The sequence below is a fragment of the Rhodamnia argentea genome, chromosome 7 (assembly GCF_020921035.1).
Source record: "Rhodamnia argentea isolate NSW1041297 chromosome 7, ASM2092103v1, whole genome shotgun sequence".
NCBI lineage: Eukaryota > Viridiplantae > Streptophyta > Magnoliopsida > Myrtales > Myrtaceae > Rhodamnia > Rhodamnia argentea.
In genome coordinates, this window is record NC_063156.1 from 1082185 (window position 1) to 1104867 (window position 22683).

At 39.2% G+C, this 22683-nt stretch overlaps 3 protein-coding genes across 9 annotated transcripts; all 3 read left to right on the top strand.

Annotated features, from left to right (window-relative positions):
* The first annotated feature begins 4180 nt into the window (after nt 1-4180).
* On the top strand, nt 4181-7467 carry LOC115742224 (traB domain-containing protein). 3 transcript variants are annotated; one of them, XM_030676385.2, is made up of 7 exons: nt 4519-4652; nt 5450-5578; nt 5672-5760; nt 5839-5913; nt 6070-6177; nt 6603-6698; nt 7034-7467. In XM_030676385.2, the coding sequence occupies exons 2-7, from the start codon at nt 5473-5475 to the stop codon at nt 7298-7300; spliced, it is 741 nt and encodes a 246-aa protein (XP_030532245.1). In that variant the 5' UTR covers nt 4519-4652; nt 5450-5472; the 3' UTR covers nt 7301-7467. The 3 variants fall into 3 exon arrangements, with proteins under 3 accessions (XP_048138952.1, XP_030532245.1, XP_030532254.1); XM_030676394.1 differs by having other exon boundaries at nt 4520-4651; nt 5440-5578; XM_048282995.1 differs by lacking the exons at nt 6603-6698; nt 7034-7467 and having other exon boundaries at nt 4181-4652; nt 5463-5578; nt 5839-5951.
* Nucleotides 7468-11441: 3974 nt separating this feature from the next.
* On the top strand, nt 11442-16165 carry LOC115740868 (two-component response regulator ARR11-like). The gene is made up of 7 exons (XM_048281819.1): nt 11442-11463; nt 11808-11948; nt 12962-13114; nt 13245-13658; nt 13763-13839; nt 14789-15874; nt 15965-16165. The coding sequence occupies exons 1-7, from the start codon at nt 11442-11444 to the stop codon at nt 16163-16165; spliced, it is 2094 nt and encodes a 697-aa protein (XP_048137776.1).
* A 2013-nt stretch (nt 16166-18178) lies between these two features.
* Nucleotides 18179-22328, top strand: LOC115742241 (serine/arginine-rich splicing factor RS40). Of its 5 annotated transcripts, XM_048282260.1 has the most exons (7): nt 18212-18328; nt 19148-19267; nt 19348-19493; nt 20804-20916; nt 21047-21282; nt 21425-21994; nt 22081-22328. In XM_048282260.1, the coding sequence occupies exons 3-7, from the start codon at nt 19388-19390 to the stop codon at nt 22103-22105; spliced, it is 1050 nt and encodes a 349-aa protein (XP_048138217.1). In that variant the 5' UTR covers nt 18212-18328; nt 19148-19267; nt 19348-19387; the 3' UTR covers nt 22106-22328. The 5 variants fall into 5 exon arrangements, with proteins under 5 accessions (XP_030532274.1, XP_030532265.1, XP_048138217.1 ...); XM_030676414.2 differs by lacking the exon at nt 19148-19267 and having other exon boundaries at nt 18179-18328; XM_030676405.2 differs by lacking the exon at nt 19148-19267 and having other exon boundaries at nt 18204-18335.
* Nucleotides 22329-22683: the final 355 nt, after the last annotated feature.

A 22683-nucleotide genomic window follows, 5' to 3' on the forward strand; every position in this document is an offset into this window, starting at 1 on the left:
ATCGCCGAGGGAACGGGTTCAAATCACGCAGTTGCTAGCTTCTTAAGTGGGGGGTCCTGGTGGTGGGATCCTGGGCTAGCCTCCCCCAAGGTGCTGACGACCCGATTACGCTGTCCGCCGAAAGGAGGTGGATCCTTGGTTACCAAAAAAAAAAAAACTACGCATTTAAGTGTATTTCTCGGAACACGTTTTGCTTATGGAGTGCATGCATTTTGTACAAATTTATTAAAATCAAATCTTTCATGAAAACTAAATGATGAATGTTCGACGGAAATAAATTTACCTAATTCTTCTTTATAAGTTTTTTCATTATAACGAAATAAAGAGGGGTGTCGGGATTGGCGTACCCGGAAATTTATTATTGCCTGGTATCAATTCTCGCTTGGGTTGAATGTTTCGCCTTAAGATGCCGTTTAAATGTTCCATATCCGGCTCCACCTGAATATTTGTATATTATCCTACAATATTTACAAACTACATCATACCTTTTTGGATCAATATCAAATATTTCCTTCTTCGTGAAGTGGTCCCATACGTCGGATGTAAACTCCCGTTCCGGCTCTTTTGTTGTTGACATTTCTTCGATACCTGTAGGAGGATGAAGATTTCTTGAGTTGGGGCGTACTCTGCATTGCGAATAATATTGACATCATCAACATCGAATTCCCAACATGCATAATCACGAGGATCACGAGGATAATCGGATTTCCCCATCTTGTTCTTGCCTTTATAACTAGTTTTGCTTCCACTTGCTATTTTTTTAGAGAATTGAGTGGAAAGCGAATTGAGAGAATTGAGAAAATTTGAGAGAATTTGAGAGAAATTATGAGAAAAAAATGAGAGATGGAAGGAGTATTTATAATGGTTAGGATAGAATTTACAAATTAATAAAGAAAGAAAAAAAGGGGGGTGGGGGGAGGGGTGGGGTTGGGGAGTGACTGTTGTAAGGCAACAGTCAAATGGGGAAACAGCTGTTCAACGTCTCTTTCTCCCTTTTTTTAAAAATTTTTTTGTATCGGCTCTTTTTCTGGTTCAACTTCTGAGAGACCCGTAACCGGCCCCTATGGCATGAGCCGATTTCAATTTGGAACTGGAGGGCCCGGTTAACGGCCGGTTACGGGTTTGACCAGGGGTTGGCTTCGGGCTCAAATCGGCCCATGGCCATGTCTATATGTCTCTATACCAATACAATAGGGCTATGACTTTTTTTTATACTTTTTCCTAGTTGGGAATCCACCGAATATGTTGAAATATTCTAAATCGCAGTTTATGGAGTTCATGTATTCCTTTATATGCAAGTATTCTTCCTCCAACTAATAGAGTAAGCTTTGTGTTGGATTTAGAGGTGACAAAATGGATTTAGAACTCATATTTAACCCATATTTAATGGTGGTGGTCATAAATGAGTTGCTTATATTTTACGAGAGGGTCATATATAGGTTACTTAAAAACTTAATGGGTCCTAAATAAGTTTCAAGTGTGAGTTTTTAAGTGGGCCATAAACGGGTTAGCTAAGATAACTATTTTAAGTGAGTCATAAATATGTTTTGTGAACATTCTAAAACAATTCCACATTTTTTACAATTTTACAATTTTACTTCTTTTGTTTATAATTTTTTTTTCTTCATTTTTCCTTTTTCTGCCTTTGCTGCCATTGGCCTACTAGGCCACCGGCGAGCTCAAGGCTCGGCCAATTTAGGCGATCCGAGCTTGCTTGAGGCCGACTGGAGCCCCGCCGCCATGAAGTCGGCGCTCATGACCGCCGCCTACATGTCCTACAAAAATGGTGGAAAGCTACGAGATGTGGGGACCGGCGAAGACTCCACGCCGTATGACGAAGGGGCGGGGCACGTGGAGCCCGTGCTAGCCCTCAATACCGGGCTCGTGTACGATCTAACAGTGAAGGATTACTTGGACTTCCACTGCGGGCTCAACTACGCTTCGTCCCAGATCAACACCCTCGCAAGGAGGAATTTCACTGGTGACTCGAGCAAAAGCTACAACTTGTACGACCGGAACTGCCCCTCCTTCGCGGCGAGCTTCGACTCATTGAGCAGCGGATCCACCACCATCAAGTATGCGAGGATGCTCACCAACGGGGGCTCCGGGGGGACGTACAAGGCGTCGGCGTAGTGGGCTTCGCCGTGGGGAAAATATTGGTCAAACTGGACACCCTGAGCTGCAGCAAGCAAGGCCGGGGAGAAGAAGCTGTTCACGGTGACCGTGATGCGGAGCGCGATGCCTGCGAGCACGAATGCATTCAGGCGCTGACTTGTTGCGAAGAAGAAGGGAAGAAGAAGGGGAAAAAAAAAAGAAAGACCAAGGACAAATTTTAATTTTTCTTACAGGTTATAAAAATTATCCTTAGGCATATATTTTTCTTCAAAAACTTATAAGAAATGAATTTTCCCAAATATGATTAAATATTCAAGTGGTTTAATAATATGAGTCCGGTGAAGTATGGATCATTAAATTTGTACTGCATGAAAATAGGTCAAAACGGATTGTATGAGTCAATATGGGCTGTATCATATTTGGCCCTACCCAAGCCCGTCCCGATTCATCCGTTTAATACCTCTAGTTGGACGTAGATTACGTTTGATAGTTGAGATAAAAGTTGGGATATGAGAAAATTTATCCAATCTTGTGCTTGGTTCCCGCCAGGATAGGATACAAGTGGGATAAAGTCTGGAGAAAATTATCCCATAGGGGAGACGGGATAAAGGTGAATACGATTTCTTTTATTTATGGTATAAAAATTAATTTTTTTGAATAAAAAACTTCTTAAATAATAAAATTAGAATAATAATGAAATATAAATTATATTTGAATTCTAATGTTAAAAGGAAACTCAAAATAACAAAAGAAAATTCTAATTTTTATCTACCTTATCTTTATTTTTATTTTTAATTTCTTGCCACTTTATAATATATAGTTTTTATATATACCTAGTATCTATATCATTACATATTTAAAGTATAATAGTATAGTTTATCATTTACTAAAAATTTCATTGAGAAATGATCGAAGGGAATAAAAATAATGTTAAAAAGAGACTTAAAAATAAAAATAAGTAAAAATGAACTAGAAGAACCCAGATTTTAAGTGAACATATTCAAACTTGAAAATTATATTTCTAATTCTTGAAGAATGAGAGGCAATGAAATCTCAAAAAGAAAAAATAAAGACTAGCATATGCATTTCCTTCTCCTCTGTATTTCTGGTTCACGTTGAAGTTTCATAATTCATTGTAATTTTTTTGTTCACTACAAAACTCTATGAAAATAACGAGAGAGTTGAAACTTCTTCTCCTTCTTAACTTTACGGTTCACGTAAAAAAATATATGAAAGCATACAGAGAGTCAAAACTCCTTGCCCTCCATAGTTTTGCAGTTCACGTCAAAAGTTTAACAAAAGTGGCAAGAGAGGCAAAACTTTTTATAGTCACAAGTGAATGATTATCTTTTCTCTCTTTTACTAGATTTAGCAGTGAATTATGAGAGATTCTTATATGCATTTATGCATTTCCAAATTCATTTACATTGATATGTGGTAAATTCCAAAACAATGAACAAAATGTGATATAAATATATTCGATTTTATTATTGCGATTTACCAAATCTTGGATAGGATCATATCATATTCAATCCTATCCCGATTAGAAATCTGGACCACTAAACGTAGCCTTAGAGTTAGATTTTGTCCCAGTTAGCTTCACATATGCGTCAATCCCATTTGTTGAGTTCGACATACCATTCCTAATCCGACTTACAGTAAGACAAGGTGCTGGACATTTTAACTAAGTATTTAAAACGGTCAAAACTAATTTTGGTCTAAGAACGAGTGGATATGATGACAAAATACTATCCGTCGCGATTGGCCCCGTGTGAACATGAAAAGATTGGCGAGCAAAGCTGATTGTGGAGGTGAGAAGGTGGTCTTAAGTCTTAACCTAGAAGCAAGTTTGGTGATTTAGCATAGACTTGCGAGATTAACCCCTAAGCAAGATTGTGTTTTTACGATTGAAGGACCCAAGAACATTACGCCATAAATTTTCTTTTTTGCTTTATAAGGATGCGATGACACAATATCATGAACCAGATACGAAGTGCAGCTGCAGAATGTCCACCCATTTTTCTGATTTCCCTTGCATACGGAGACGACCTATACGGATGATAAGTGACCATTGAAGCACCACAAGGCCTGCCTCTCTCTCTCTCTCTCTCTTTATCCTTGGAGTGTGGAAGCAAATCCTTCCTCACATCCATGGACACCATCCTCAGACCACAACCCTTCCCCGTGTTGACACCGAGCCCAACTCTACGCACACCCAGAATCATCAGACCCTTCAGGGCCTCGATCAGACCTCCACCGCCCGGATTCGACTTCCGGAGAGAGATTTTGGAGGAATCCAAGGCCTCGATCGCCTCGTCGCACCCTGAGTTGCTGGATTTGGCGGACGACGCGGCCCTCGTGCTGGTCCGGAAGCGGCAGTTCGGCCCGGCCCCGGCATGGAGGTCGGAGTTCGTGGAGCCGGAGGAGATATGGCTGCTGGGCACCACTCACATCTCGCGGCGGTCCGCCGATGACGTGGCGCGGGTTGTCCGGGCCTTGAGGCCCGACAACGTCGTGGTCGAGCTCTGTAGGAGCAGGCAAGTTTCCACCTTTCTGTTGCCATTTTCTTCTTGTGCTATCGCGTTGAATGTGGTTATTGAGCTCGTTCAGTACTCATTCCAATAATTCATCCCCAGTGCAGTGGAAACACACAGGAGTTGATTGAATTTCTTTTTGTTTAACCCAGCATAGTCATGCTATGAACATGCTTGGTATATATTCTTGACATGCTTCTTATATGCGTCAGTTTCTCAAGAGGGTAGAATGTAGTGTGCATATTCAACATTTTGTTTTGTTTGTCTAGTAAATATTGGCAGGCTGGGGTTAGACCAGAGATCCTGATGAAAGCAGGAGTTGATTTACCAAGTCTTGTGCCGCCACTTACAAATGAATCGAACGAATTAGGCATTAAGTTTGAAATCTTAGTTGAGTGCGGAATTAAGTTGCCCATAGTTAGTTCGATATGGGACATAATGAAAGTAAACCATCAATTTTGCTGGTATGTTGACTATCATTGACTGGTTGAAAATTTTGAGCATTGACTGATGCTGCAAGTATTTAGCATGCATGGTTTCCAATTTGTCACCCCAAATCACACAGAGGCATTGGACGTTTCGAAAATTATTACTGCTATATGTCATAATGTTAAACGACAATTGCAGGTCAACATTGTGCTACTTTGGTTTCGCATTTTTCTTTTGCATGTCGGGTATTAGAAACGAGAGTAGTTTTCCATATTTTGGCTTCTGAGTTCTGACTGAAACTGGCACTCTGAGGTCTCAGAAGCACCAAAAAGTTTAATGTCCTATCCATTTCTGAACTCCCGTCGTTGCAGAGCTTGTTTTCAGAGCTGGGATCATGTACACATCTAGTGAAGGAGATCCGAGTCAACAATTACGGTCCAGCATGTTTTCCCTGAGTGGTACCGGGTTTTTTGGTGCCGTTGGTCGTAGCATGAACTTGGGTAAGCTCTAGCTTCTTGTTATTTATGAGTACCGTTCTGCACTTGAAATGCTAATAAAGGTCAATTAGATGATCTTTATTTGGTTCATGACAGGTGGTCAGACAGCTCTAGCATTACGTCTACTCTTGGCAATTTTCTCTTCAAAAATATCCTCAGATGTCAACCGCCCATTCGGAGATGAGGTAGTGACCCGAAATCATGATTTCAGCTCCATAATCCTATGACATTCTCTCAACTTGGGATTATTTTCTTGCCGACAGTTTCGAGCTGCTCGGAAGGTATCCGAAGAAATCGGTGCTCAAATTGTGTTGGGGGATCGGCCAATTGAAATAACAGTATATATGCTCGAACATCTGGTCTCATGATTTATGAAGAAAGTTTCTGATCATTTAGCTTTTCTTCGTCATAATCATTAGATTTGGGACCGGATGATTGAGGTCCTATGGTAGTTGACTGACAGAAGTATTCACTTGTGATGTTTTGTTGTTCAGCTTGAGAGAGCATGGAATAGTTTGAAATGGGCTCAGAAAATAAGCCTAGTGATCTCTGTTTTTCGTGGAATAGCATCAAAATCGGATGCGTCAGGGAGTAATCTTCAGGTGCTCTCTCCTGATCAGCTTTTTGTCATTTTGCATCGCATCACAAGAAATTAGCTGTAGTTTTCTATGCAATGAAAAATTGGTGTAAGACCAGACTCACTCCATGAGATTCTTCTGTATTTTTTCCTTTTTGAATCCAAATTGGGAGTAAATTTTTCTGGTTGATGATATATATGCCACATCTATGGTTCTGTCTCTAAAGTCCTCATCGAGAGCTGTGGCTTGTATACAGAAACCATTTCTTGCACAGAATCATCCAGATAAACATGGAGTAATATGCTTCTTCCTGAATCACATAATGCTTCCTTTTATGCTTATTCTGCATGATTCACATCCTCCCAGGATGATGATTGAGTTTCTAAAACATCCAATAGCTATTGTAAACAACTGGTAGTTTCTAAAGCAGATTCCTGGTTTTGCTCCAGGAATCATACACCGGGGATAGCACATTTGAGTTGTACAAGCAGCTCAGCTTTTCTTATCCAGCACTTCTACAGCCTCTCATACATGAACGAGACACGGTGAGTACATTCTTTGTCAGCTAAACTGCTACCCTTCTCCAGCAACTTTCAGCTTATGCACAGCATATCATGCATTGCGGTTCATGTGTACATAAAGGGATGAGCAGAACTTTTCTTTCTGTTGGAGTCGTGATCGCAAGATTGCTTAAGGTGTGAGGAAGATTGCTCATCCAATGTTTGGCATTCCATCCACCATATATGGCAGCAAAGCATTACTAATTAGTCATTTGCTTTGTTTTTTGGTTTTTTTTGGGGGGGGCTCATTCTTCATATATGGAGAAAATTCTTACATATATAACTTTGCTCAATCAATGTCGCCCTGTATGCTATCACAGTATCTCGCATGGTCCCTAAAGCGGAGCAAGGCCGTGAACAACTGCAAGAGGGTGGTGGGAGTGATCGGGAAGGGCCACATGAACGGGGTCGTGTATTCGCTTATCTCAGACCAAGGGAACTTGCGATTCCGTGATCTTGCAGGGAATAAGGCAGGGGGCAATAAAACCGGGGGTTGGGTTGAAGATCTCGCGAGGAGCTTGATTAGAGACACTTTGTTAGGGATTCTGCTTTGGGCATTGTATGAATGGGTCAAAGGTGCAGTATAAAACTAAATCAAGGGATTAGATAATCCATCTCTTTGAATTGAAGACAATAGGTCAATATGTTGGGAACTTTTATTTTGTATTGTTTTGGCAGTGTTGGTACTTTCCAATTATTTGTGATTGTACATTTGGCTTAAAAAGGAAAGAAGCAGTAGTTGTTGGATCAGTTTGAATCTCGAGCAGCCATATTTACTTCTTTCAGTGAAAACTCAAGGGCTAATTACACAAATGATTTCTGAATTTCGATCTACTGTGCAATATCGTCTCTCAACTTCTAATTTATTCAATATGATTTATGGTTAAACGTTTAACTTAGTCCCTAAACTATATGGAACTATTCAATATTATATTTTCATCAATTCAAGTTATGGAAATTTGATGATTTAGTTTTCAATCCAATAAATTTGAATGGTGGAAAGAAAAAACGTTCATCCAGATTATTCATGTAAGATATTCAACTCAACTAGGATATAATAATAGACATCATTAGATTAAAAACATGAATATTCATCGTATCAAATTGAATAAATCAAACAAATTACTGAGGCTAATTACATTGGTTCATCATCAGAAGTCGTTACATTGTATATACTTACTGTACTAAAGTCAGTCTTACTAATCAATATTTAGATAGATAAATATGTTAACATTCAACTGTCCAAATTATTAGGAGTGAGCATGGTTTCAAGGCATAACCCAGAATCGAAAAATCAAACCGGTGGAAACATGATATGTTCCAGGTTTAAAGAGGTGGAACTTGGAACTTAGAATAAGTTTTTATGTTTTTCTTATTTTATGTCTTTGCGCGATTCTGTGATATTTCACAGCGGTGGGTTATCGGTGTGGAATTTGGAACCATTAGTTTGAGCTTCAATTTCCAGCGATATTCATGACTGAGATTTTTATTCTTTTAATGTTTCATATTCTTCATCTGTTTAAATATGAATTACGGTTAGTGAATTGTAACAACAAATGATGGTCATTAGAAATGATAATTCACTGTAATCGTTCAATTAAGAATGTAGGTAGAACCTAAGTAGACTTTATAACCTGTGACCGCATATGTTCTAGGTTTTAGGTTTTAAAAAATAAGTAACTGCTTCCAACACCTAGCACGTGTTTCCATCAATTCGTTAAGTAGAAACGAGCTAAATATCTATTAGATTGTTGCGAAAACTTTTTGGTGCAATACTTGACTTGATTCTGTGTAATATTTCAGGAACAATAACAAAGGAAAAATGAACTTACTTCAAAAGAGGATGATCTATGCAATAGGCACGAGTTTCCAGCAATTCGTCAAGTAGAAATGAACTTAAGAATGCATAATTGCCTAAGAACCTATTAGATAGCTGCAAAAAATTGTTGGTGTGATACTTGGTTTGATTCTGCATAATATTTCAGGAACAATTTCAAATTAATCATAATTTTGAATTTTCTACTTTTGGTTATGGTGTACATACAATGTGGTCGAACTCAAGTTAATTGCTCAATACAAAGGTGAAAGAAACTTATTTGTAATCCGAAAGGCACAAGGCATAGACGTTCAATTATCAAGAAAATTAAGGAAAAAAAGTCCTAAATTTATTGTATGACAACTAATTCAGTTTTAAACATTTTAATTTGGACAATTTATTTCCAAATCTTTTGACGATTTTTCAATATAGTTTTTCTAGTAAATTATGACTGGAAATCACCGACGTAAACACCGGTTGTCTTACATGATACTATCATTAGCTGAAATAGAACATACTTTTCTAAATAGAACATACTTTTCCGAAGCACAAGAGGTTGAAAACTAAGTACAAAATCGAAGATTTCCGAGTGAGATGGAAGAGCATAAGAGTAAAAGCAATTGAAGAAGGTCAACCCTAATTGCTCTAGTTCCTACCCAAATTTTAGATCCAAGAAGATGTTTGGACTGATGTGGAAATTCATCTCCAAAATACATCTTCTTGGATCTGAAATTTGGAGAAAAATTAGAGCAAATGACGTGGAAATGTCACAACATTAAGGGTGATTTTGGATGCAGTGTTAACGTAGGCAAATATGTGACTAAAGTAAAAGTTTGTGGCCTTTTACTAAACTAAAAAATTTTACGGTAGAATTGGGATTGTACCTAAAATTAGTGGTACAAAAAAAAAGTTTAGGGTAGAATTGGGATTGAACCAAAAGTTAAGGGTTTTGTATGAGACAAAAATAAAATTATGATAGAATTGGGACTGAACCTAAAGTTGATGTTTGTTTAGGATATGAGACTTTCAAATGAACATAAGCATGTCATTCTATTACACCTATCAAATTAACTATAATTTAGAACTTGCATCTTCTGGTTATGGTGCACGATTTGGTCCGACTCAATTTATTACTCAAAATACTAAGGAAGGAGCAAATTTCTTACAACCCAAGGAGCACGAGCGTAGAGGCTTAATTATCTGAAGAGAAAGCGATTAGTTGCATTACTTTTCTTGATGTGCAAATTATTTAAGATAGAGTGAATTCATAAATTAACAAGTTCACAATCAACCTGCCACGAAATTAGTAGTGGGTAAAGAGAGAAGGCCTCTAGTTAAATGCACATAAGTGTAATTATGACATACAATAAATCCAGATTTGTACTCTAGATTTGTTACCAATCTTGCTCTTTTCCTCATTTCAGGGTCAACTCTTTCTTCATGCCCATGCATGGCTGCATGCTTGCCATGTGGCAGCCGCAAATTAGTCCAGGCCTCAGACTTTCAATGCACATGAACCTTTTTTTCTCTTTCTAGCTTTCTTTTTTTTTTTCCGGATATTATTAAAGAGTGTCTCCAGACATAATGAATAATCAAACAAGAGAAATTTTGAAATTTTCGATCGAAGTTTCTTTCTAAAATAGCCGTAAGAGCACTTGTTAAGTAATCAATTAATTAAATTCTACAATTTGTATGCACTGCTTGTTACACTGTGTGCCATTTTAATTAATTTTGAAGAGTGGGTATTTTGCACTCTCTCTTATTGATTTTCGCATAGCATTCTTGCTATTATGGTCAAAGACCCCGGTTATCAATTTGCACTCTCTTATACTTGTTTCTCTAACTTTCGTAATTAGTAATTAGAATTAGAGAGTTAGAGTCAGAATAGGATTAATATCGTAGCATTAAGGAGTTTTACTTGTATGAGAAAACTCATATGAAAATCTCTTGGTTTTTAATTAGGTCGACACTAATGCTAAAGAGTTGTTTTATTTAATGAAAGTGCATGTAATTAACATATGTCTCAGGTCATGTGAAATTTCAGTGACTACAATTATCATTTTGTATGTCTCGTGCAAGCAATGAAATAATGAGAACTCTTTTCGTCCAAAACAATGGGCTGAATAAAATTTCACACTTCGTTTATTAAAAGCATTAAGCCTATGAAACTAATAGTGATGAGTGGTTTTCTTTTAGAACTTTTGCATAGGTCGAAGTATTGCTTAAATGGAATGTGCTAGATATTCGTCAAATTTGACAAACATCAATAGTGGATAAATAAATGTTGTATCTTAGACATAACATGAGTACACGTTGCATTCCATATATAAGTCAGGTATTACATGAAATTTACGGAACGTGAATGTAACGTAATGAAGTAAGTTCGGGGAACCAAAAGTACTATAATGTGAGTTATAAATAGAATAAACAAAAGAGGGGTCCCAAAATTCGAAAAGCTTTATAATAAAATTTACTATAATGTCTAAAAAGTTAATTACTTCACGAAACTTAACCCGCCGAAATCGGGATCCTGTATATCGAGCATTTCTTCACAATTACCATGTTACGGGAGCCGTTATAAAGATTTGCAATCCCCAAAAAGTTCCCAGTTTGCTAATAAATCTATGCATAAAAAGATATATCCATCACCTTAGCCTTAAATTGGAATGATCTCAACTATTTCGGTAACCCGTATCCGCCGACAATTACATCACGCCGCGTTTATTTAAAAATATGTTGTTCATAGGTGATGAAATTATAACATGGTAGTAGACACTTAGGAAGGAGAATCAAATTGAAACATTTCTGCCTCATGAAGAATTCCACGTAAAGAACTTCTTAAGCTTGTTAGCGTTAAATGCGCATTATATCGTGGATTTGTTTACATAACTAGCCTTAGGATTATGACAAACATGCATGTGATTTTTCTTCTTGGTGAGTTCAATCCTTTTTTATCTGGGATCAACCTTCTTTCGTTTGCCATTAAAAAAAAAAAAAAGAGCCTTGAAGAAATTCCATTGACATATCTCTCTCTCTCTCTCTCTCTCTCTCTCTCTCTCTCTCTCTCTCTCTCTCTCTCTCTCATTGGACGATAAGGGGTGTCCTAACCTTTGATTAGACCAATCCCCACCAATACGTACACAAAATACACACAGCGTCGTTGAATCAGGCAACCTAAAAGAAGTCTATCGTGACAAATGTATCGCCTTCCTGCACTACTCTCCATATAAAAGAGCCATTTTACATTTCTCTATACCCTTGTGCAGCTGGTTTTTCAGGTTACTGGCTTGAGGCAGATACAGGAGACCAATCCACAAAGATGCAAAGCCCACTCATGAATTTTAGCATTTTGGTCGTCGATGATTGCTCTACTTCACTTTCCATTGTTGCTGCGATTCTTGGAGCTTGGAGCTATCAAGGTAAAATGGCTTGCAAACCTTGCTTTTTAGTCATGTATGTAGAGATCGTGTCGTATGTTGTTTGATTTCAAATGGGTGACTCGTGATCTAGCTACCTGTACCTCCTTCGTTTCAACTGAAGCAAGAGAAACGATTTCCATTTTCGTTTGACTAAGCAAGATCTCTCCTTTTTTTTTTTTTTTTGTTTTGGGGGGGGGGGGGGGTGTTGCTGTTCCAGATATGGAAGAAAATCTACCATGCAAATTTAGTGTTTTCAAACTTATGTATGTGTGAGAAATGACGAACATGTATCTTTATTTCCACACTTCAAACGATCTGACATCCTTGGAATTGGAATTTTTTTTTTTTTTTTGGTCTAGTTAATGGGTGTAGTAAAAATTTGATTTTGCTTACATCTAAAATTTTCTGAGTGTTTTAATTATTATCAAGCAAGCTTTGATTTTTATCTCTAAAATTAACTAAAAATGCAAGAATTTTAGATCCTTGATCAAGATGCCCATTTTTCATATTTTCAAGTTTGATCTAGTTGAATGAATCTGTCAATTGAAGTTTTCACGTGGTCTGCATCAACATTTGCGGTAAAGAAAATCACCCCTTCAAGATATTATCGCAAAGCCAAATGTTTAGAATTATCATGCATGTTCTTTATGCATTATTTGCTTATATCTATCTCTACAAGCAAATACAAAGCATTGGAACTTTAGATCCTTAATCAAGATAATAAATTTTCGTACTTTTAAATTGATCTAGCTAAATGAAATACATTAATCGAAGCTTTCATGAGGTCTGCTTGAATGTGGAAGTCACAAAAAATTATTGTTTTTTAAAGATCACTAAAATAGATATTTACCTTTCTCAACGAGAACACTAGGCTGTGAATCATATGATCCTCACATACAAGCCCGTAGAAAATGGTTCATTTAAAGGGGCAGAAAAAGGGTTCAACCTCGGGGAAATTGTTTTTCTAAGAATTGATATATCTAATAATGGCTTTGCAATGATATGGATTTCAGTTGTGACCGCAAAACACCCCCTCTATGCTTTATCCATTCTTCGAGCAAGAAAGTGTTCTTTTGACCTTGTCATGACTGATTATCACATGCCCGACATGAATGGTCTCGAGCTACAAAGGCATGTCCGAGAAGAATTTGATCTGCCGGTGATCGGTGAGTCCAAAACTTGCAAACTCCAGTCAATTTGATTTGTATAGTTTATAAACTTCCAGCTCCATATTTGTTTTAAATGTATTTGAGTGAACTTTAAGTATTGTCCATTTGATTCATCTTCTTCATACAGTCATGTCGGGGGATGATCGACAATCGGTGATATTAAAGAGTTTAGAGGCAGGAGCCTCCCTCTATATTGTGAAACCGGTGAGGCCGGATGATCTGAAAAATATTTGGCAATATTGTATTGCAAGAAAAAAGGGAAAAGCAGTTGTCATTGAGGAAGGAGCTGCAAGTGCCTCAATTGGTGCATCACTATATCAGAGAATTATACATGAAGGTTTTAATATTCCTGCCCAACCCTTGACTTTGGAAAAGGAAGGCAGTACACAAGATCCAAATGGGAAGAAAAGGAGCAGGGACGACGACGAAAATGATGGAGGAATTGATTACTCAATGACCCCTCCAAGAAAATCAAAGGTGGTTTGGACAACTGGGCTTCACGATCTATTTTTGCATGCTATCAACTACATAGGACTGGACAGTAAGAAAACCTCCGACCTTGCCTTGCCCCATTTGAGAGCTGCCGATATACGTCTCATGAGTATGTATTAATCATTCTCTGAATATCATCTTCTGATATTGCAGAAGCTGTTCCCAAAAGGATTCTTGAGTTCATGAACATCCCTGGATTAACTAGAGAGAACATAGCCAGCCATTTGCAGGTTTGCATTGCTGTAACTGTTGCATTTTCTATAAATTTCTTTTCCTATGAGTAGATGTATCTTTCGAGGTCGATTGGAGCGCAAATTATGAATCACTTAGGCTGGTAGATACTGATAACTTTGCATGAATCTAATGAGATTCCAAGTATTGCAAGTGCTAGGGAATATTGTATCCGCAGCAGTTTAGGGTTTCAAGAATATATAGTTTTTTTTTTTTGTCATGAAGAATATATAGTTTGGGATGTGATGTTTATGCATTATTATCTAGTTGACATGAACTAAAGTATGAACATGCTAGCTTCTTTATGTATTCAATGATCTTTATCTCTTTATTTTCCTAATTAAATAGTATGGATCCACTCACACTATTGAATGATAATCTATTACTTCTGTTCTCAAATTGTTTGCTGACTCTTATGAACTTCGAAGACACACGTGCGTGTACTTATTTATGAGTGTGCATTCATGCATTAGTTGTCATCGCTGAAAAAATGACCGGGATGCACAGAGGATTGTTAAGGTCCATTTGCAATTGTCCCGAAAAGGAAAAATCAAACCAATCCACTACTGTTTGAACACTATTTGTCACATGTGTAGGAAGTAGAAACTCGTAACTCTAATGTTCATTAACTTCTTTCTTTCCTCATTTCTCAAGTATTCAAAATCTCCAATCTTGCTTTCAAGCATGTTGAGTTCTTCCACAGCTCGTCTTTTTATTTACTTTTTGTTGCTCCTTGTCATCCATGCAACAGAAGTAGGTACCCTCATAAATGTACACATGCGCATCCATGTCTATTACGACTTCCTTCTGCGTAATCATCAACTATCCTATGAAAAGTTCACATTTACATCTATATCCCAGCTGCGTATTAATTTTTCTCAAGTTCAAGGTGGCTTCATCGTTTAAAAGAGTTCTCATGATGGCTTTGTTATCTTCAAAAACACGCAGAAGTATCGCATATTCTTGAAGAAAGTTGCAGTTGGAGATAATGGCACAGTCGCACCAGGAGCAAGAGCAAGGAACTCTTCCAGAGAAGCCCAAAGTTCAAGCTCAACATCGCACCATCGGCCTCGATGGTCGGCCAGGAACGATGTCCAACATCAAATGCCTCCTGATAGTTTTCCAAGGAGGCATCCCCAGCCGCCCCTTCCTGAAATAAGGCCCCGAGTGAGTACCCAGGCACTCAATGGCCACAACAGCAGTGCCACATCAGTACGATTTCCTCCTCAAGATGCCTCAGGTGTCGGCCTTTCCATCTTTAAGGATCCAATGTTTGGTAATTCCAGTGTCCACAACAACCCCTATCCAACCAATGCCTCGAGTTTGCAAGTGATTAGGCCCAACACTGGAGGTCTTTCCATACCGAAGGATCCAATGTTCGCCAACTCCAGTGTCAATGTCAATCCTTATCGAACCTATGCCTCAACTTCGCAAGCGATCCTGCCCAACGCCAGAGGACCAAGGAACATACAAATTTCATCTTTCGGCCCTACAAATGTCATAACAGGCCTCGCAATTGCCCAGCAAGTGTACCCTCCACAGAATCATTCTTCAAGTTCAGGTGCTTTCATGCCTAGCTCGAGCAACATTGCTCATTACCCTTCTGTCAATTCAAACCCCACCAATACCAACTTCTGTGGTACTCAGATGACTGGAGGTGGTGGAAATACGCTTGATGGTAATAAGGGGTTCATGAGTCCCATTGGCTATGATAATTTTGGGACTTCCTCATCAAATTTTGGGGAAGGGAGCTCGTCAGGGCCTTACATTGTTCAAGAAGGGCAAGAGCCTCCCTTTGGATTTCACATAACTGAGCCATTGCCACCACTTGTTTCTCCTGCTGCTAATTGGCCTGAGAGTCCTCTCTTTCAACCAGCACCTACAACGCAACCACCTGTTGCAAGTATTCAGCCCAGAAATGCTCATGAACAAGATGTGATGGAAAATGCTCCCATAGTTGTGAATAGCCTTGATCAGCAACATTATGGAGATGGTGATCTGTTTGATCTCGTTTTCAAGCAATCGGCTAATAAGGTATGAGGAATCGTTTATTACCTACATATATTAATGTGAAACACTGATGGCGAATTTTTCTAGCAACTTGTTGACTTGGCATCCTAACAGGGTCAGGAAGGAGGACCCCATCAGGGAGTCATTAGTTCCTCTCCTGGTACAGGCATGAACAGTCCCAGCAAAGAAATTCAGCGAATTGAAAGTTCCGATTCATGTTATCAACTAGAGGATTTCGATCCCTGGATTGACGAGGACCTTGGCCAGGCATGTTTGAGCCCCATTTCTTCTTTGAAATTTACAGTCGTTCGTTAAAATTAAATTTCATGCAAGTGTGTAGGTTTCGACTGCTGAGTAATCACCTCGTTTTTATGTTTTCCCCGCTGCTATCTGACATGAAATCTAAATCGAAATAAAGAACGATTAGTTAGTGTTAGCTTCTTGCCTGTTTATGTTTATGACCATCATCCTTGTTCTTCAAGTAATCATTACTCACTAAACCTTTTCCCCTTTTAAGGCTATTCAGCTCGGCAGCCACGACAGCGAGGCCCCACAAAACAGGCTACCTATGCCCTCCAATGAATGCTCCAATCAGGTGAGCCAATCTTCATGAACACAGAGACATATGCATATGTCTTTATGTCTAAAATTGAATTTTCACCTCTCTTAATATGTGGTGTGTGCCTGTGGATACATGTTCAGCAACAAGAGAACAATGAGCACGGCGCCATGCCTCTCTCGGAGCCAACTACTTCATTCAATGATCTGTTTGCCGACGAGGAATCCTATCCTAATGTACAGCCTTTTTGTTCTACATATAAAATGAAAGCGCATACTGTTGAATTCGACATATTTCTCGAGCTTGTTCGTGATCTTAATATAAGGTCTTGGTTGGTTGCAGATATGGGGTGAGGACTTCGTGGACGCCTTGCTTACCGGTAGCCCCTTTCTGTGAAAGAATGAAGAGCTTCAAATTCGGATCTACATTTGTAAATAAATAAAATGCATAATCATATGGACTTGCTCCTTTCCATTTCTGCTGTTTGAACTGAGACAACCCTCTTTCCATTTCTGTTGTTTGAATTTGAGACAGCCATGTTTATTTCTGACAACATCTGCGGCTTAGAATGGAACTGGTTTTGTAATTGAAGGTTAAGTACATGTTTGGTGTTGGATCCCCTTTTCGTTTCTGGCAAGAATGATCGATAGCAAGTGTATTTTGTGGCTCTGTGTGAGTGGACGAGCTCAGTTCGAATCCTGAACTCCATTCTGATTATACTTTGCTACTAGACTCCGTTTGGTGCAGCTGCAGCCGTTACATTTCTGTGTTGGCAAGCCATTTTTTTTGTAGGTATTGTATTGTGGCTACGAAAAAGCTAATGCATATGGCAACAGTCGTGCTGCGATTGATTGCGATTGTGACCCATACATTATTTATAACCTTAGCTCTCTTTATTGGTCCGGTCAAAATACGATTTATTTTGAAATTAATTGAATGAACACATCGAATAAAAAGCGTATCCAACAAGAATCCGACTATTTTTTTTTGTTTTGTTAATATCATAAAAAACCCTCAAATCGAAACAGTTGTGATAAATTTACTCAAAATTATTTTTTTGTATGAAAAATCCCAAACTAGTACAGTTGTGACAAATTCACTCCAAACTATTTTTTGACCAACAAAAATCCTAAATTGAGACACCTGTGACAGATTTAAACCTAAACTAATTTTTTTTTTACGGTAAAAAATCGCAACCCGGTATATCTGTGACAAATTTACCACCCGTTTAATTGGGTTAATACCATGCAAAATTTCAAACCGATACACATGTGACAAACAGAGGATAAAAATCTCAATTTGGTATACCCATCAATTGTCATGTATCGTACAACTTAGCACTTTAACGTTTAGATTTGACAAAAACTAATGGATGGGTTAGATATACCAATTTAAGATAAAATTATCATAAGTATATCGGTTTAGGGCTTTTGTAGTTAAAAATAATAATTTGAAATAAATTTATTACAGGTCTACCAATTTACGGTTTTCTGTGGTGTTATCTTTTTTGTTTTATTTATTTTATTTTTATTTTTTGGTCGGAAGAACCCAACTAGTTTTTTTTTTTTTTTTTTTTGAACCCGACTAGTTTGTTGATGGGGGACCGTAACGGGTTTGGGGAGCAATAAAAAGTTAAATTGGGGTCCGACCTGCGATGACGTTAGCCGTGAAACCTACCCCACTTCTACCCGCAAGTACAGGGGTTAAATTGCGAAATATTACGCGAAGAAGGGACTGATTTGCTAATAGAAGAAAATTCAGGGACTTCTCACTAGTATCTTACGTTATTCCCTCCCTGGCTTGTACTTACAGCGCAACGTTCCCTCCTGTTGTGAGACTGCTCGAGCATATCTTCTCCCCCAGGAGCTCTGTTAGGGTTTTTGGAGAGTTTCAGAGCTCGCGTTGGCCGCCTCCAGAAGGTAAAAGGTACGAAAATCCTCATGATCCCCTCTTTCATGCGCGTGATGTCGATTGTGCTGATACTGATTCGAGCTTCCAGCTTCGTGACCCGACTCTCTAGAACTGCGATATTGCGGTTTCTGGTCAGCTACGCTGATTGAGGTTGATTAAAGCCATGATTGAGTTCGTCATACCTCGATCTCTTAGCTTCGGATCGGATAGGTCTAGATCTGCTCGGTAATTTGTCCGATCTGGTGTTAGGTCAAAGGAATGGAATTTCCATGATGTTTTAGCGTGTGCGTAGCTTGACCGAGCACGTGCTAGTCCCTAATTGGTCATGGTGGGTGTACTGGATGGATTCGATGCTCGGTTGATGTAAGATGTGTGCCTGGGTTGACCTCTAAGGCGATATTAAATATAGAGATTCATACTTGAATGGGATTGGAATCCGGTGTATTAGATTGTTGATGTGGTGATATCGGTCTATCTTTAGGATTTAGGGGAAGCTGATCCCATATTAGCTTTTGGAAACACATATCTTGCAATTTGCATCCAGGTTCCTTTTAATTTTCAATTGGTCACCCAAGTATGTTTCTGCCGATTGACTACATTATTCAATACAATTCTCATGAGCTTGATTATCTCTTCATGTTTTGCTTCCTTTGTTTAGACACGGGTTTTCTCAATTAAAAAAATTGCCTTTTTCATTGTTTTCCTCTCCATAGTTGATCTTCAGAAGTTCATTTGAAACTTGGTGCACCTGCCCTGTTCAATAAGTTTTTCCAGGTTTTGCGGATAGATCGAGGAAAGACATCATTTTTCCTTCTTTCCTCTCCTAGGCATAAGACTTTTTGAATATAATAGCTCACCAGCATTAGGAAATTGCTTCTGGGCATATAATACAAAAGTCGTTCAAGCTATGATGCTCAACAACTGTTGTCTTCTGATAGTTACACGAGGTTACTGCTTATTGTTCATGCGAGTGTACTTTTATTCTTTTTTATGAGCTTACCGATTTTTTTGTCTTCCCCTTTCTTGGAGGAATTGCAGAGCTGTGCGAAAAGTTGCTCCTCCGAAAAATGAGGCCTATCTTCTGTGGGAATTTTGAGTATGATGCCAGACCATCTGAATTGGAAAGACTTTTCCGCAGATATGGAAAAGTCGATAAGGTGGATATGAAGTCTGGTAAGTGCCTTGTCTCCACTGCATGTATGACTACTACTTCAATCTTTTTGCTTCTTTTTGTTCTTTCTATGTTTGTTCACCTGTCTGGTCGCTCAATCAAATTGATGAATCTGGCAAACCTGAATTTTTTCTGTGATGAATGTGGGGCGATTCCAATCAGGTCACCATCAATTGGCTTGGTAGTTTCTCTTCTATGCCATTAATTTATTTACTTTATCACATTGGTAAAATCCTTCCGTGGAACTTTATCCATTTCTTTCTCTGGGTTGAGAGATAATCATGGAAGCAGAAGTAGAGTCATTTAAGCCTGAATTTGCAGGTGGGTAAATTCTGTTCACAATTTTTTTCGTAAAATTGTCATCTTAGAGGGTTCATCATGAAAGGGTTTAACTTCTTAAAGACGTGATATTACCGGTTAAGAGAAACTTAACTCGAAGCTGCTGGGCTTTCTTCTACTCTAAGAAGCACTTTGGCCCATCTGCATAGTTCAGGGTGAATGCTGTGTACAGAAATATATTTCCCTCTACGAGCTAAGTAAGCAATTCACAAAGGTGCCTGTGTTCTCTACCACGGAGCTGATTGGTTGGAGTCAAGGGTACCATCTCAGAGGGATTCAGTTCTCTTCAGTGCCAGCTTGCAGCTGTTTGACTGGATGACTCAACTTGTGCATCTCCTTCTGAAATCTTCCGTGATTGAGTTTTAGATGGGGGTTCAGAGAAAAAAGAATATTTTATGTGGTGTAAACCCCCATACTCAATATTTTCTTTGACGCAGGATTAACTTGGCATAATCATATACCTCTCGGCTAATGGATGGCTCTTCAGAATCCTGTTTCCATGCCTGGAATGAGCTTCCTCTTCTTGTTATTAAGAAGAGATACTCTGATCCGCAAATGGCACTACCATCCCACACTTTATTCAGATACCATTGCTTTTACCATGTCATCACATTCCTCCAGCCTTGAGTTTCAGACATGTTTCAAGGTCGAAACATACATTGCCGACTCCACTCGCGGAAGAAGCTGAATAGATGGAGAAGGCACGCATTTACATTGACCCATTTGAGACATCCACATTTGCGTTGTTGTTCCTTGACATCACTTAGTCCATCTCACAAGGTCTGTTACTTACTTATTAGTCACTTAGTTTATAGATTAAAGAGGTTGGCAGGATAGGTTTGAGGGGCGGTCCATGTTGCTGGCGGAAGTAACGGGTTCACGATATCAAGGATGATATCACCGGGGATATCTAACTATGTGTACCTTTTCTCCTGTATTAAGAAATTCTTATTTCCTTAATCTTGTTTGATAGGATTCGCTTTTGTCTACATGGACGATGAGAGAGATGCTGAAGATGCAATCCGTGGACTGGATCGGATAGAATTTGGTCGAAAGGGACGCAGGCTTCGTGTGGAATGGACCAAGGTATATTTGGATTTGCTGGTTGTTGCCAGCATCACTAGGCCTTTTCCCCTCTAGGCGGTTTTGGCATGTCTTGTCAGTTTTGCGTATGGTTTGTCATGCATTTGTTCTGATTGTTTGATTCATCGTGCAGCACGAACGTGGCGTTAAAAAGCCTGGTGGTTCAAGGCGATCCTCAACTAACGGGAGACCCTCAAAGACCTTGTTTGTTATTAACTTTGATACTTATCAGACCAGAACTAGGGATCTGGAGAAGCACTTTGAGCCATATGGGAAGATCGTCAGTGTTAGGATTAGAAGGAATTTTGCATTCGTCCAGTATGAGTATCAAGAGGATGCTACAAAAGCGTTGGATGCTACAAATATGAGGTGCGTTCTTATTTTCCCTTCTCCTTAGTAGAGTTGGACTAACTGTAGGATTTATTTCCAGGAGAAAAATCCGGTTCGATGTTTGAGTGGTTTCAAATTATTGACTTGCTTTCTTAACTGGTTTACTTCTCATTGTGTGCAGCAAGCTGATGGATCGAGTGATATCAGTGGAATATGCTGCTCGAGATGATGATGATAAGAAAGATGGGTACAGCCCAGACAGAGGTCGTGGTAGGTCACCTGAAAGAGGTTATGATAGGAAGCGCTCCCCTAGTCCCTATAAAAGAGAGAGAGGTAGCCCTGATTACGGTCGAGGTGCTAGTCCTTATCGAAGAGAAAGGGGAAGTCCTCATTATGGTCGTGAATCTAGCCCGATTGACCGTCAGGCACAGAGAGTAAGCCCAGACTACGGTCGAGGTTCTAGCCGCAGTCCTCGTCGAAGGGAGAGATCTCTTTCTGGGGGTAGCCGCAGCCGCAGCCGAAGCCGAAGCCCATATAAGAGGCAGGTGGTCAGCCGAGGCAATGGTCGGGACCATAGCCACAGCCCGTATGAAAAACCAGCAATGGGACCTAACAACAGTCCTGATCGCAATAAGAGCCCCGACAGGGAAGAGGAAAGCCCTGAAAATGGTCGTGAGCCCCCTACAGATCATAACGAGGATGTTGCCCGTGATGTTGGTGTAGAAAGTCCTGCATCAGGTGGACGCCACAGGTCTGTATGATTTTCAACTTTGTTCTTGCTGAAGTTTCGACGAACTTGAAGCATGTCTGATTTTTCCCCTCTTTTTTTATGTTCAGCTATTCACCTGCAGCAGAGGATTGAAGTTTGTGCTGGCAAGTGAAGAAGGAATTTTTACCTAGTTACATCACTGTCTTTCATTAGCGGTCAAGTTTTTAATTTTGTTCTTTCTTTGATGACTGCTTCGGATTAAAGTGTTAGTGGAATCCAATTAAGACCTGCGTAGTAGCTATTGCGGATAGAACTTGACTGTTGTAAGTTTCTTTCATTTCAGGGAGATTTAAAAGTCCTTTCAAATTATGATGAATCGTATCTCGTTATATGATGGCCATGGGGCACACCATGGATCTAACTTAATCATGTAGACATGCACATGCGCCCACCGACACATTCTGCACAGCCATGAGGCGCAATGCGTTAAGCAGTTACTGTTGCGGAAGGATCGGTACATGATTTTGATCTGCCAATTATTATGGTACTTGAGGAGGGGCAGGATCCGGGCATTATTGTGTGATTTATGCAATACCATACTATCCTGGGCACTTTAGCACCTTGTTTTTCTTTTGCTAATGCTGATAACAGATTTCAACTTGGTGTATTCGTCAGCATTCTTATGCTTGAAACAATCACTGGTGAATGCTTGAGTAGAGCCGGAGCTGCGT